We start from the raw sequence: 12,078 nt of genomic DNA on the forward strand, positions 1-12,078 counted from the left end.
ATTATTTTAGCCAGCCAAATGACATTTGATACCAACATAATACCCCTGGATTATGTGAACGGGGCAAGTACCTGAATCTCTTCCTCAGTATTGGGCACATCTTTATTACATATTATACTCTGAAATCTTTGTAGCAAAGGTAGAAGGGGTGCACTTGTTCCCTGTGCAGATCGCTCATTATCTGTTTCCCTTGTTCCATTATCCCAAAGTTGAAGCAACAACATAACTGCAGACAACATTTGGCTGAAAGAAGAAGTTTACATCTTCTATTAATAACCGTTCCTAAAACATTATTTTAGGTTATGCATACAATTCACTTTCTACATTTTGAAGTTTAGCAATATCATGTGTCACGGCTTTCCATTTTAAACAGATTATCAAAATATGAAAAATGGGTTTTGCAATCTAGCTAACATAAGATCTTGATCACCACTGCATTACAGAAAAAGTTCATATGATTTGAACCGCAATTATGTTAAACCCAAACCCATGAAAACTGAAGACAGGCACCCCTCAGGCCATTCCAACAGAGAGTGATGGTTAAAAATCAGAGTGCTCATGCTTCTCACCTTAGTGTACCCCTCTGCACTGCCAGTTCTAGCAATATGGCAAGTGCCAAGTGCTGGTCTTGTAATGGAATGTTTCCTGGCCCTTTGGTACTGGGAGCTCCATGCACATCTCTATTTAAAAGTCAAACAATATACATTAACAAAGAAGTAATTAGGAACAATACGTATTTGCTTACCAAAAGCATCTACAACACACCAAGAACCACTAAACTTACAGAAAAATAAAAAATTGGTGATGAAAGCAGCTGAGAAGAAAAGCTGACACACTGCACACAAGATCAACTTTTCTAGTGGCAGCTAGGCTTTAAAACTGCTCCAAGCTTCACTACGTACTCTACAGCTCTATTAAACATGCTAAGAACATGAAAAACATTTTTCACAGGTGAAATTCAAATACTCTTTATGATATTCACTATAAGAACGTAGTTCCAGCATTCAAAAAGACAATTAATGTCTGGTAACTATTGTAAAAGGGTTACTTTAAGCCTCCTTAAATACCAGGGAAAAGCAGGGGAGTACTCTAAGTCCAATATGAGTGTATTTTCCCCTCATATGCACGGAAGTCTGCATTATTTTACTATACTAGAAAGGCACAATTAAGCATACACATACATTTTGTTACCAAAGCACTCTTCACGTGGATACAGTTTACATTAGTGAAGCTCTATTTTTCAGGTAAGTCTACATGCAGTGATTCAGAATACTCAAATTCAGATTTTTCTTAAACAGTTAAAGGACCTAAATTATATTTAGAGAGCATCATTTCAACAGTTCATTTATTTTTTGCTTGCTTGTATAACAACATTAGAAAAAGAAGGCAATCTTTTCAATTTTCCATAAATTATTATATTTATAACATCAGCTGCTAAGAGATGCAAGTTTGCCATTTAACAGCTACTTCAGCAATGCTCAAAAAAAAGAAACTTACCCAGTCACAACAGACCTTAGGAATTTAGTAGCTCTTTCCACCACTTCCAGCCATACAGAAGATACAGTCCCTTCATCAAAAAGGGACGCCTCTGGTAGAGCTCGTAGTGCATCAAGTGATTCCTGTAACAATTCACTACACAGGTCTGCATCTTCACCTAAGGAACACAGTAATACTAGTTACACTCCAATCTTTGCAGAATTTATACAAACTTGTATATAGTGTTTTGTGGATTTTTTTTAACCTCAAGCTTACAAGTTACTTAATACGTACAAAGTTCTCAATTTTCACACAAACATTTTGACTGCAAGACTCCTGAAGAACTATCTGCTTCACAAAAAATACATTCAGAAAGGTGACAACTCAAACGAGCTCATCCCACTACGCATCTGCTGAGGAAATCAGAAAAAGAACTAGGGCTAGCTGGACAAAGATTGAGCCAAACAGCTGCTGTCTGAACAACCAGTGCAGAGTACAAACAACAGGTAGGTTAAAGTGGCACAAATGACAATTCTACCAACCTCTGCAATTTGACAATCGCTGATGAGTAGACAAACTAACACAAGTTTCACACTGCTGCTCCAAACTCCTTTTCTAAGCTGCTACTATCATGTAGTAATATAGTGAATGGACCCTGCCTGAAGAATAAATCTAATTTTTCTGAAACCTGGCATTAAAAATACATTCTATTCATGAAACCCCAATTTGCCTTCCTAAGCATAAAAGTATCCCAGCACAACACAGCATTGGTACTGGCTTGGATGGCTTCAGTCAGCAACAGTATTGTTGGGCATAATATTGCATAAACATAAAACACAATTATGGAAATCTAACATTTATAAATGTATAGTTCTATGCAAATACTTAATACACACACAAGCTTTAATGAATCATCTGTCTTCTAATGAAAAACATATGGAATAAGCTACAAAGTAGACCTACCTGACCTCCAGGCTCTACGAAGGAACGCAAATGCAAATGAAAGTGCTGCTCGGGATCCGACTCGTGCAAGTCCTTCTACACCTTTGCCTACAGGTCTTGGGCTAAATAAAATTATATATGCATTGCCTCGATATAATTTATATTATAATAATAATTTATATTTATATTACTAATTATTTGTATAACTTGTATATGCAACAATTTTATAATTTAGTTATACACATGCGTATATAATTACACAATTTTTATTTGTAACAATTGTAATTATCTCTTGAGAACGAAGGTGATCAACATGAAAATGTCAACCAAAATTCAACTTCAGCTGCTTCAACCACCAATTCAACCCCCAACATCAAGAAGCTTCACAGAGAAAAAACTAGACTGGCATAATTGACTGCCATCAGAAAGGTGCCTATAGTTACTCAGAGTGAAATCACGATGGTGTATGCAAAATACGCAGCCATAAGATACTTCATGTACTCATTATTTACTCAGGAAGTTTATACTTCTAGTTAATTTGGACTGAATGAACTATTCTTATAGGTTTTTTTTTTTAATGAATCTTCAATTACTGGTAATTAATTCCATCCATTTCATCATTTCTTATCTTTCTATTCAAGTGTCTATGTTACGAATCTCTTTTTGCAGCTTCTGTATTGGTGTGTGTAAGGAAGAGAGATAGCTTAAACTTTTGTTAATACCCACTGGACTTGTATACATTTCCATTAGCTTTTCTTTTTATGCAAACAATCACATTAATTTCAGTAAGCTTTCCTTGGTACTTAACAACAGGAGATTCACTACTACTTTCTCTCAGAAAGATACCAATTCTGTTTTCTTTTTAATCTCACTTCAAAAGTAAGTGAACTGCTTAGGACTTTTTCAGGAGAAAAAAAATTTAAACTGTCATTTTTAGCAATCTGATAACTTAAATATACCAGTGCTCTTTTTAATCAGAACTGAAAAAAACAATTCAGAGAATAGACTATTCAGAGAAAGATATTGTCAGAATTCCAATCCCGTAATAACTAGTCATGACATCTACTTACTGACTCCTTTCATATTTGAAGCTAGAGACAATCTAACATAAAAATCTCCCTGGCTGAATTGCTTGTTGTGTCAGACAGCAACCTTGTTCAGGTACTGGATAGCTTCTTTAATGCCTCACCTGATAGATTTTTCTAGGTCAATAAGCTATCTAGACATGGAAAGTAATCTGACGATTTCTTGTTCAGTTAGTTCTCTGGAAACAGTTTCATATAGAATGTACTATTACAGCATTTCTCACCCAAGCTAAGGAAAACTATGTTGAACTTTTATGTATTTGTGTTTTTAAATTTGTTATATGCCTTAACTGAGCAAATATTGACAAAAATATATTAATGTTATTAAAACTATGTAACCTCCATCAGCACCATTTCTAAAATAGGCGTCTCCATACTTTCCAGATGAGTAGAACAAAAGGAGTACCTGAATAAAAGTATACTTATAGCTCAAAGAGTAATATCTACAGCAACGTATTAGAATAAAAACCCACCAGTATGAACAGAGACACTATAAGCAAGCATCAGCCAAGGAGGAAAACTGCGTGGCAGATAACACTACATAAAAACATCTTAAGAAACAAGAAGAATTTCTTTACTACTGATGTTTCATGAGGAGGAAGAAATCACATTAAGCTCTCACACACAGGTTGATAATCTTTCTATGACTTTCTTTATGTATTAACTTGTTCATGCATATGTCGTTACCTTTTCTTATCCACAGCAGGCAGAGGAATACTACTGCTTTTCCACTTAACTTTGACATTCTCCTGAAGAACTGTTCTGTTCAATGCAATGAAATATCGTTCCAGGATAACTAGCCTCTGCTTTAGCCTCATAGCTGAAAGAGCTGTTGTAGCAGTTTGTGTGGCCAGAGTTTGCTGTTCCTTCACTAGTACATGAAGGCACTCCTTCAATTCATTCACATCTGAGAATCAGAGAAAGATATCATTTTACGGGTGTTCATCTTGTGTTATATACAATAACAAGAAAAATTAAGACAAATTGAAAACTGTGAAAACTGTGAACTGACCAGAAGTCTGAACCTCAAAACCCAGTGATAACTCCCCATCTCCATATTTAATGTGCATATTTCTAATCCACAGTATTACATAATCACAACCATACTTAACAGGTGTTTAGACAAAGGTTATCATCAGAACTGGTTTTGTGTGAACACATCTGAACCTTCATATTTCATGTCTGAAATTAAAACATCATATGAAGTATTTATGCATTTCAAAAAAACCAAGTTAGACAGCAAATTCTTATCATCATCTGACCTCAGAGTCAGACTTCTCTTAAGTGCAGGCAACAACCTTGCAAGTCCCCACAAGGATATGCTTTCATTTTGCACTGATACACATTATCTTAAGTTTCTCAGAAGCTATAAAACTACTCTCGGAAGCCCTAGGATCACAGCCAAGAGCTGCTAAGCTTCTGAAGCAAATAATGTCAGAAATTTAAGATGCTTCCAAGTACTATTAGCAAATAAAAGATCTGACTTATTTATCAACACTAGAGAATTAATTCTTCACTAACCAGAAAAAGCAGTCAACAGTCTAAGTCCTAGTAATCTAATAACAGATGGTAACAGGTACAATGTCAACAACAGCAAGAAAAAAACCAGAACATGTTAAAATAAAAATTTGGAAATTGTGTATTCTTACATTCTCTGTAGCTTTAATTCCTAGAACAAACATCAACAAAGTGCATTTTTAGAAGGGTTCTTTTCTGTCCTTTTATTAACAGTTTGATCACTCTGCTTTGCACTGAATTACTGTACTCGTCCCTAAGCCAACCACATTTGTTGACTGGCTGCTACACAGAAGTATCTTTGTTTTAACTAACACCTGACTAAGGGGTACAAAAAAACGCCATATGTCTGCATATATTTAACAGTGTTCGCGAGAAGATGGACATAACCTTAAAAAAAAAAGAAAGCCACAAAACCAAGACATTTTTTGGAACGGCTGCCTCCAAGCTATAGAAATCTAGACACACTTATGGTAGTCGCTAGAGTTGAAAACTGTATCTAATGAGGCATAACTTTTTTTTGCAATTGTAACCGTGTAACGTATTTCCAAGTTTTGTCCCCACTCTGCAACACATCTTCGCGTACGCAGCAGAGAATTCAAGTGGCCTTCTCTGCCACCAGATCGCATTGCACAGTCACTTATGGTTTGCTGTCAGCCATCACCCCAGCCTGTTTTCAAACATTGCTATTCACGTTTCACCATTTCGTAATGTGTTAGATCCCTTTTTCTGAGGCAATTTACATCTTTCCACCTGACTATGAGGAACAACTTATTTTTTCAACAAGAATAGATTAAAAAGTGTTCCTTGCAGTCTAGACCTTAGAAAAAAAATTAGACAAAAGCAATAGCAGCTATTATACACATTCATATCTTGACTCAAACAACAACAAATATGACAAAACCAACAAGAAATATGACAAAAGCACCACACTGTCCTTAATAAAACAGATGCCTGCCAAAGGCATGTTTCATTTGTTGGGTTTGGCTTTTATAATGTCCCTTAACATTATGGCCATATAGAAGTTTACTCGGAGGGTTTAATGGATGACTGTTATCAGTACCCAGTCTGAAGCTCCAGTATACCTCCAGGTTGATCCAACTAAAATTTTGTTTCATTAAATACCACAATTTTGAGGGAAAAATCTCATTTGTGAAGTATTAGCATTACTCAGAACACCAAAGTAAAAACTTCTACAAAATATAAACTACATGTTGTGAGGCTGCTGCTGTTATCTCAGGTGTGCCTTAACCTTTATTTTGTAAGCAAAACCACAAAAAAACATCTTGCAGCACATGGCTTCTGCACTTCATAGTTTCCTAACAGAGCATGGGCAATACTGACATGCCAGTTTCGTGATCTCTCTGAACAAACCATCAGAAGAGATAAAAATCAGGGTTTTCTTCTTCCCTCCCTGAACACTAAAGACCTATCAAACTTTAAATACCATCAGGATACAACAATGAATTAAGAAATTACCATACTCTCCACTTCACAAAGAGGCCTTTCTTAACATTGTTCTTTTTGGCAACTGATTTCGTTCTACAGATTCACTCCCCACATTATGGTCTCACGTATCTATAGTAAATGTAAAGAAATAGTCAATGAAGTCTATAAAGTAATACAGAGCTACGGCATTCATCATGCCTTCCTGGTTGGCAAGTTACCTAATGTGGACACTGTCTAAAATTATTTCTGGGAGTTGGAGAATTAGATGAAAAAGCCCTTCATTTGAAAATAACATGCTTATTAAACATACATCGGGGGAAAGAAACACTTGTGACAGGCAGAGACCGCCTACAATCCTCCAGCAATTACTTCATGAGGAACTTTCCCTAGGAGTCTACAACTGCATACCTTTCAAACCACTTTCAATCAACAACAGTACTGCTGTTATCAGCATCCCAAGCATTCTGATGCAATAGGTGACACAAACTACTGTACAAACTCTCAATGCATAGAAAACAGAATCCTACAGAAACACATACAATGTATGCACATCAAAAGGTACCAGTTTTAAAGCTGGCCATTGTATACACACACAATATTGTGTCTCTGCAGAAAAAAAAATTAGTTTCATAGCAGCACCTACGAAATTAATTCCTAATGGTTCAGCAATGCATACTGAGGGTAACCTGTAAGATGCTCAACATCGTACTCAATGATCCAATAGGACAACTGGCTCATTTGACAAAAAAAGTTTAACATTACCTCAAAGTTTCGATTCTGTTTAAACACAAAAACAGTCCACAGTTCCATGGATTATGCAATGTTTCACAAAACAAATCCTCACAATAGCACTTTCTAAAGTAAGGTATTTTAAAAGCAAGTTATTTTGCTTTCCTGTCAGTAAAGTCAACATCAACAAATAAAGTCAAATTAAGACAATACAAAAGCTAGAAAAGGAAACAACTAAAATTCTGTCTTCACTTTTTATGAAGAAAAAGGGCTGGAAAGAATTCAATTTTCAAGTGATTAGCCCTAGAAATCACAAAGGCTTTATATTCAGAAACTAGTACTATGAAGAACCGTTCAGTTACAATATACTATTTTCAAATATTTAAATATTGCATACAAAAATATTTTTTTCTAATGGAAAATATGGTTTAGCCTCACCAAGATTCAAACCATGTAAAAATAACCTACATGAAGCATAAACTTAAATTTACTGAATTTAATCATAATAAAATTCTTTTCTTTCCCCTTCCTCACCTTGCCTTCACAATCTCAAATGTCTACAATTTTAGGAAGGCTTTCTACCAAAATTAAATAATTCCACTCAAATATTTTATACCTACTTCTTCAGTACTTCAAGAATGCAAAAGAAAGTTCATATGCAAAGTGTAGTAAAGGCTGGAACAGGTTATAGTAGTCCTATAACTCAGACATGTCAAAATTTAACCAAGGACTGTCTTCTTTTATTAAAAGTAACACTATTTTTAAGTGAGAAATATCTATACTCTTCCTCACTTTAAATATTCTCTTATTCCGTAAGTAAATTTATCTTTGCAAAAATTCAGTTAATCTTCAGAAAGATTTAAATATATCTGGGAATCAACACAGTGAACTTATTTCAGTAAAACCTCAAGTCTGAACAACACTTATTACGGATGAACTAAATAGACTAATGAGAGAATAGCTTATTAATAGTAACGATTCAAATTTCATCCGAGAAGGTTACAGGGAACTCTTTAGACAAAACTGTTCATATGCCACTACGCCAGCCTTTGGTACTAACGATCCCTTGCAATGCTTTGCTTTGTCAGTTATTTTATGTAGGGTGGAGACACATCATTTACCTAATCCGTACCTACAACATAAGAGTTGAAGTCATACCATACAAAGTTTAAATTCTCAAACTACCATTAGTAGAATACTTTTTAACTGACAAGTACAGTCAGATATGTTTCTGGCTGCAGTAGAGATAGGTAAGGGTTTTACCATCTTCTGTTAAAATTTATCACACCTCTCCCTCCCCTTAGCAACTAACATAACTACATGTCTTCACATCTCAATTCCTCCTGCCAGAAGTTCTCTGCATTAGAAGGAAAAATACCAGTAGTGTTTAACCCAGATCATTTGACAGAACAGCGTTAAGAAGTGACACGTTATTTAGGTATGCCAGCAAAATGGGGGGGGCAAAACAAGCAGCTGAAGACGTTAACATCTTAAACCACCTCGGGCACAGCCAGAACACTAATCTGACATGAGTCTAAGGCTGTCCAAAGGCATGTTTGCTACTGTTTTAGCAGCTCAAAAATTAAGATACTAAATGGTTTCGTAACATTTATTTCATTAGGTCTTGTAGAGACCACCACAGGCTTCTAACTGGTAAATTAAGGACCTTAAAAATGCCAGTATCAAACTGACAAGTTTCAAGGACTTCAGTTGAGTCACAAGCTTTAGTAAAGGCAAATATAGATGTTACAGTGTGGAGAGATTTCAGACCTAAAAAACTCAAAACACATTTCAAACAGAATTTGGCAAGAATCTACTGTTATAATGAGCACACATTCCTGTCAGCAACAGCACCAATGTGCTCTAATTTCCTAGTCATGTTTATATTTTGCCTCCTCTTTCCCCTTCCACTACATGGTATTTTCACTGGACAAAGAGCAGACAGAGATGCCTGTTAAGCCATGCCAACTGCATCCTAATGACCCCATAAGCCATCACTACAGAATGAGTGGATTCAAAAGTTAGAGGGAAAGACAAAAGTGCAATCACATACACATAATTTCCTTCAGAAACAAAGCTAAGTATGTTCCCAAAACTATTTTACACCAACAAAGAATATAATTTGTAAAGGGCGTTTAGCTTTTAGCTTCCTTCTGTCTGCCCCCCTATTCAAAAGATGACTATCAGCAGACCTCACCTTATTAGTTGTCAGCAGGAGAAATAATGAATAGTTGCATGCACATTCAGAATCCATCTCATTATGTGGCTGGGTGTTTAATGTTCAAAGTTTTATATCGTGAGCAAAACTTCTTTAAATTTATTCTCAAATACTCATGCACAGAACAAAACAGCAAGAACTGAGCCTCGTGTGTGTGCATACATACGTTTTTGCACACACTTATACGCAGATACCCCTTAAAAGCATAAACAGCAACCAAACAGATACTTGGAGCTGGACAACAGCTTTCAAGTGGGAGGGGGGAGGAGGTAAGTTAAAATCTGTTCCAAGTGGTAAGAAAGTAAAAGAAAAAACAGGGATAGAGTTCTGAAACAGGGATGAAGGAGTTCTGAGAAGAGAAATGTAAAACAAAGGAGGTCAAATTTCATCCTTTGACTGAACCATTCTTTTATCAGCATTTCTAAATATAAACTTAAAAGTATTGATCAAGAAATTTTTTTCAAGTAGAAAATGTCACTATAAAGGAGTTTTTTCAATGCCATGACTACTTTTAATTACTTTTGTACACAGTACAAATTTAGATTTAATCATGTAACTAATAGCCCTTACAGGATGAAACTTCTGCATGTCTTCTTCCCTCTCACAAATCAAACACAGGAAGATTCAACTGCTGTTGGTAGTGACATGTACCTCAACAATATCTCACTGAATTCACACGGGTAATTTTCAAACTGCCCCCTTAGGTATTGCCTCTAAAGCACTGCTTAGTGCAATCAGCTATACTAACAATATCAGAAAAACAAGATGGACCACTGTGTGTAAACAAGCTCTCACTCATACATGAGGAAACCCCTGAAGTGCTACATCATGACACTGATTTACCAGCATTAATAGTTTAATTCACTGCTAATATAAATCAGATCTGACTACACAAGAAAACAATATTCCCACTTCAACTGTACAAAGCTTATTCATTTAAGGATATTTGCGTTAAGATTATTTCCTCATTTACTTTTTTGTCCTACAGGGGAAACAGAACAGTAGCATTCCTGTTGAAACTTCCAAGTAGAAAGTAGCACTTTCTAGTCAGACAGCAATTAAGGTGAATTTAAACTAACTTCGGCTCTAAGTATGCAATACTTAGTATCTTAAACACACAAAATGAGATCAGATTACAGTGAATTTGAATCATAATCTAAGTTTTTAAAGTTAAGTTTTTAAACACATAGTTGTTGCACCAGTTGAGCTGTATTTTTTTTCCAGAAATAAAAGTTACCTGACCTCAAGTGGTATTAAATAAATACTCAACTATACCCACAGTCAAAGTGAGCTGGTTCTACAACTTTAAGCTTTGAGAAAGATTTAGCCAGTGCTTTTTCCCTAAGACAAAAAAAAAAAAAAAATCAAAACACAACAACAACAAAAAAAAAAAACAGGATTCATCTTAAGAGAAAACTGCACTTTTGGATGGAAATCGAAAATACTCAAATCTCAGATTTTATACCTACAAAGACATGGTGTATTGAAGACATTTCTAAACACCCAACAGTGATCTATAATAAATGTTAAGGGTTAGAAAACTTAACACTAACAGAGACACATATGGTATGCATCAAGGAATACGAATAAATAGCCAGCATACACTTAGAAATTACAACAACAGCAAGTCCCACAGAAACCTGTGTAAACTCCTCTGCTGTTCCATACACGCATAAATTGTGTGGGGAGACAAGTATTTAGGTCATTAAGTCCATTGGTACTACATTAGTAAAGATGACAGCCAACTGGAGAAATACGCAGGCAATTAAGTAAGTGAGCAATAAAACAGTTTTCCCTTTTAAAGTGGCTCCAAACAACCTTCCGCTCAGGAATGAGATCTTGGCACTACAGCAGAAGCGTAGAAGAAAGAAGAAATTGGTCCACTGTACAACAGCAGCTGGAAAAACAGGGTATCAAGACAGACAGAACGAAAACCAGAGTTCATTATGCCACTTCAGCTGTGGGTATGTCATGGGTTTCATGAAGTGCTATATACAGTTCCCAACCCACCTTCCCTGGCATAAAACCACCCTAGGGAAGAACTAAGTGTTTGGAATAGCTTCTATATGCAAAGAACTTGCATGAAATAAAATCTTCAGTGAGGGAAAGATACAACTGGGGGCCGATTATGACAGAATTCTTAAAACACAGAAAACCCACCCCACCAGTGTTGGGGAAGACAAGTAAGGAACAACCATACACTGCCTCTTCCAGTATAAGAACAACAGGGCATCAGGTGAAACCACCAGATGCCAAAATCAAGTCAAGGACTAGGAGGAGATAATATTCGTGCGACAGAACAGTTGAATTACAAAGCTGTGGATGCCAAAAGTTCAGAATGTTCAAAAGGGACTAGACAATAATGGAAAAAAAAAATCAACATCAAAAATATCAAAGCCTATTAAATTATGCCATGCACACATATGCTACAGCAAAATAAAGGGGGGGTGGGGGGGTGGGGGCAGAATCCAAACACACACATTCCCCATACCACCACCTCTGGCTCAAACTCTGGAGGCTACAGATAATGTATCATAAACATGGGACCTAATTATTGACTTGGCTACTGCTATTTATAATGTTGCAGTCAGGGCACTGGACTAGACTGTCCTTTGGTTTGACTCAATATAGCCAACCTTAAGCATATCATGACTAACAAAAAGA

The 12,078-nt window shown here is 35.9% G+C and overlaps 1 protein-coding gene across 1 annotated transcript in view; it reads right to left on the reverse strand.

Annotated features, from left to right (window-relative positions):
* The window catches only part of HERC2 (HECT and RLD domain containing E3 ubiquitin protein ligase 2), a 114,229-nt gene that overhangs the window by 80,144 nt on the left and 22,007 nt on the right, over window positions 1-12,078 (reverse strand). Inside the window, exons 5-9 of the mRNA XM_059822904.1 lie at window positions 4,191-4,410; window positions 2,440-2,540; window positions 1,498-1,654; window positions 570-680; window positions 72-243 (exon numbers count right to left, since the gene is read on the reverse strand). Of these exons, the coding sequence (XP_059678887.1) occupies window positions 72-243; window positions 570-680; window positions 1,498-1,654; window positions 2,440-2,540; window positions 4,191-4,410 (761 nt within the window). The remainder of the gene's footprint in view (window positions 1-71; window positions 244-569; window positions 681-1,497; window positions 1,655-2,439; window positions 2,541-4,190; window positions 4,411-12,078) is intronic.

Source organism: Gavia stellata, chromosome 1, assembly GCF_030936135.1.
Source record: "Gavia stellata isolate bGavSte3 chromosome 1, bGavSte3.hap2, whole genome shotgun sequence".
Lineage (NCBI taxonomy): Eukaryota > Metazoa > Chordata > Aves > Gaviiformes > Gaviidae > Gavia > Gavia stellata.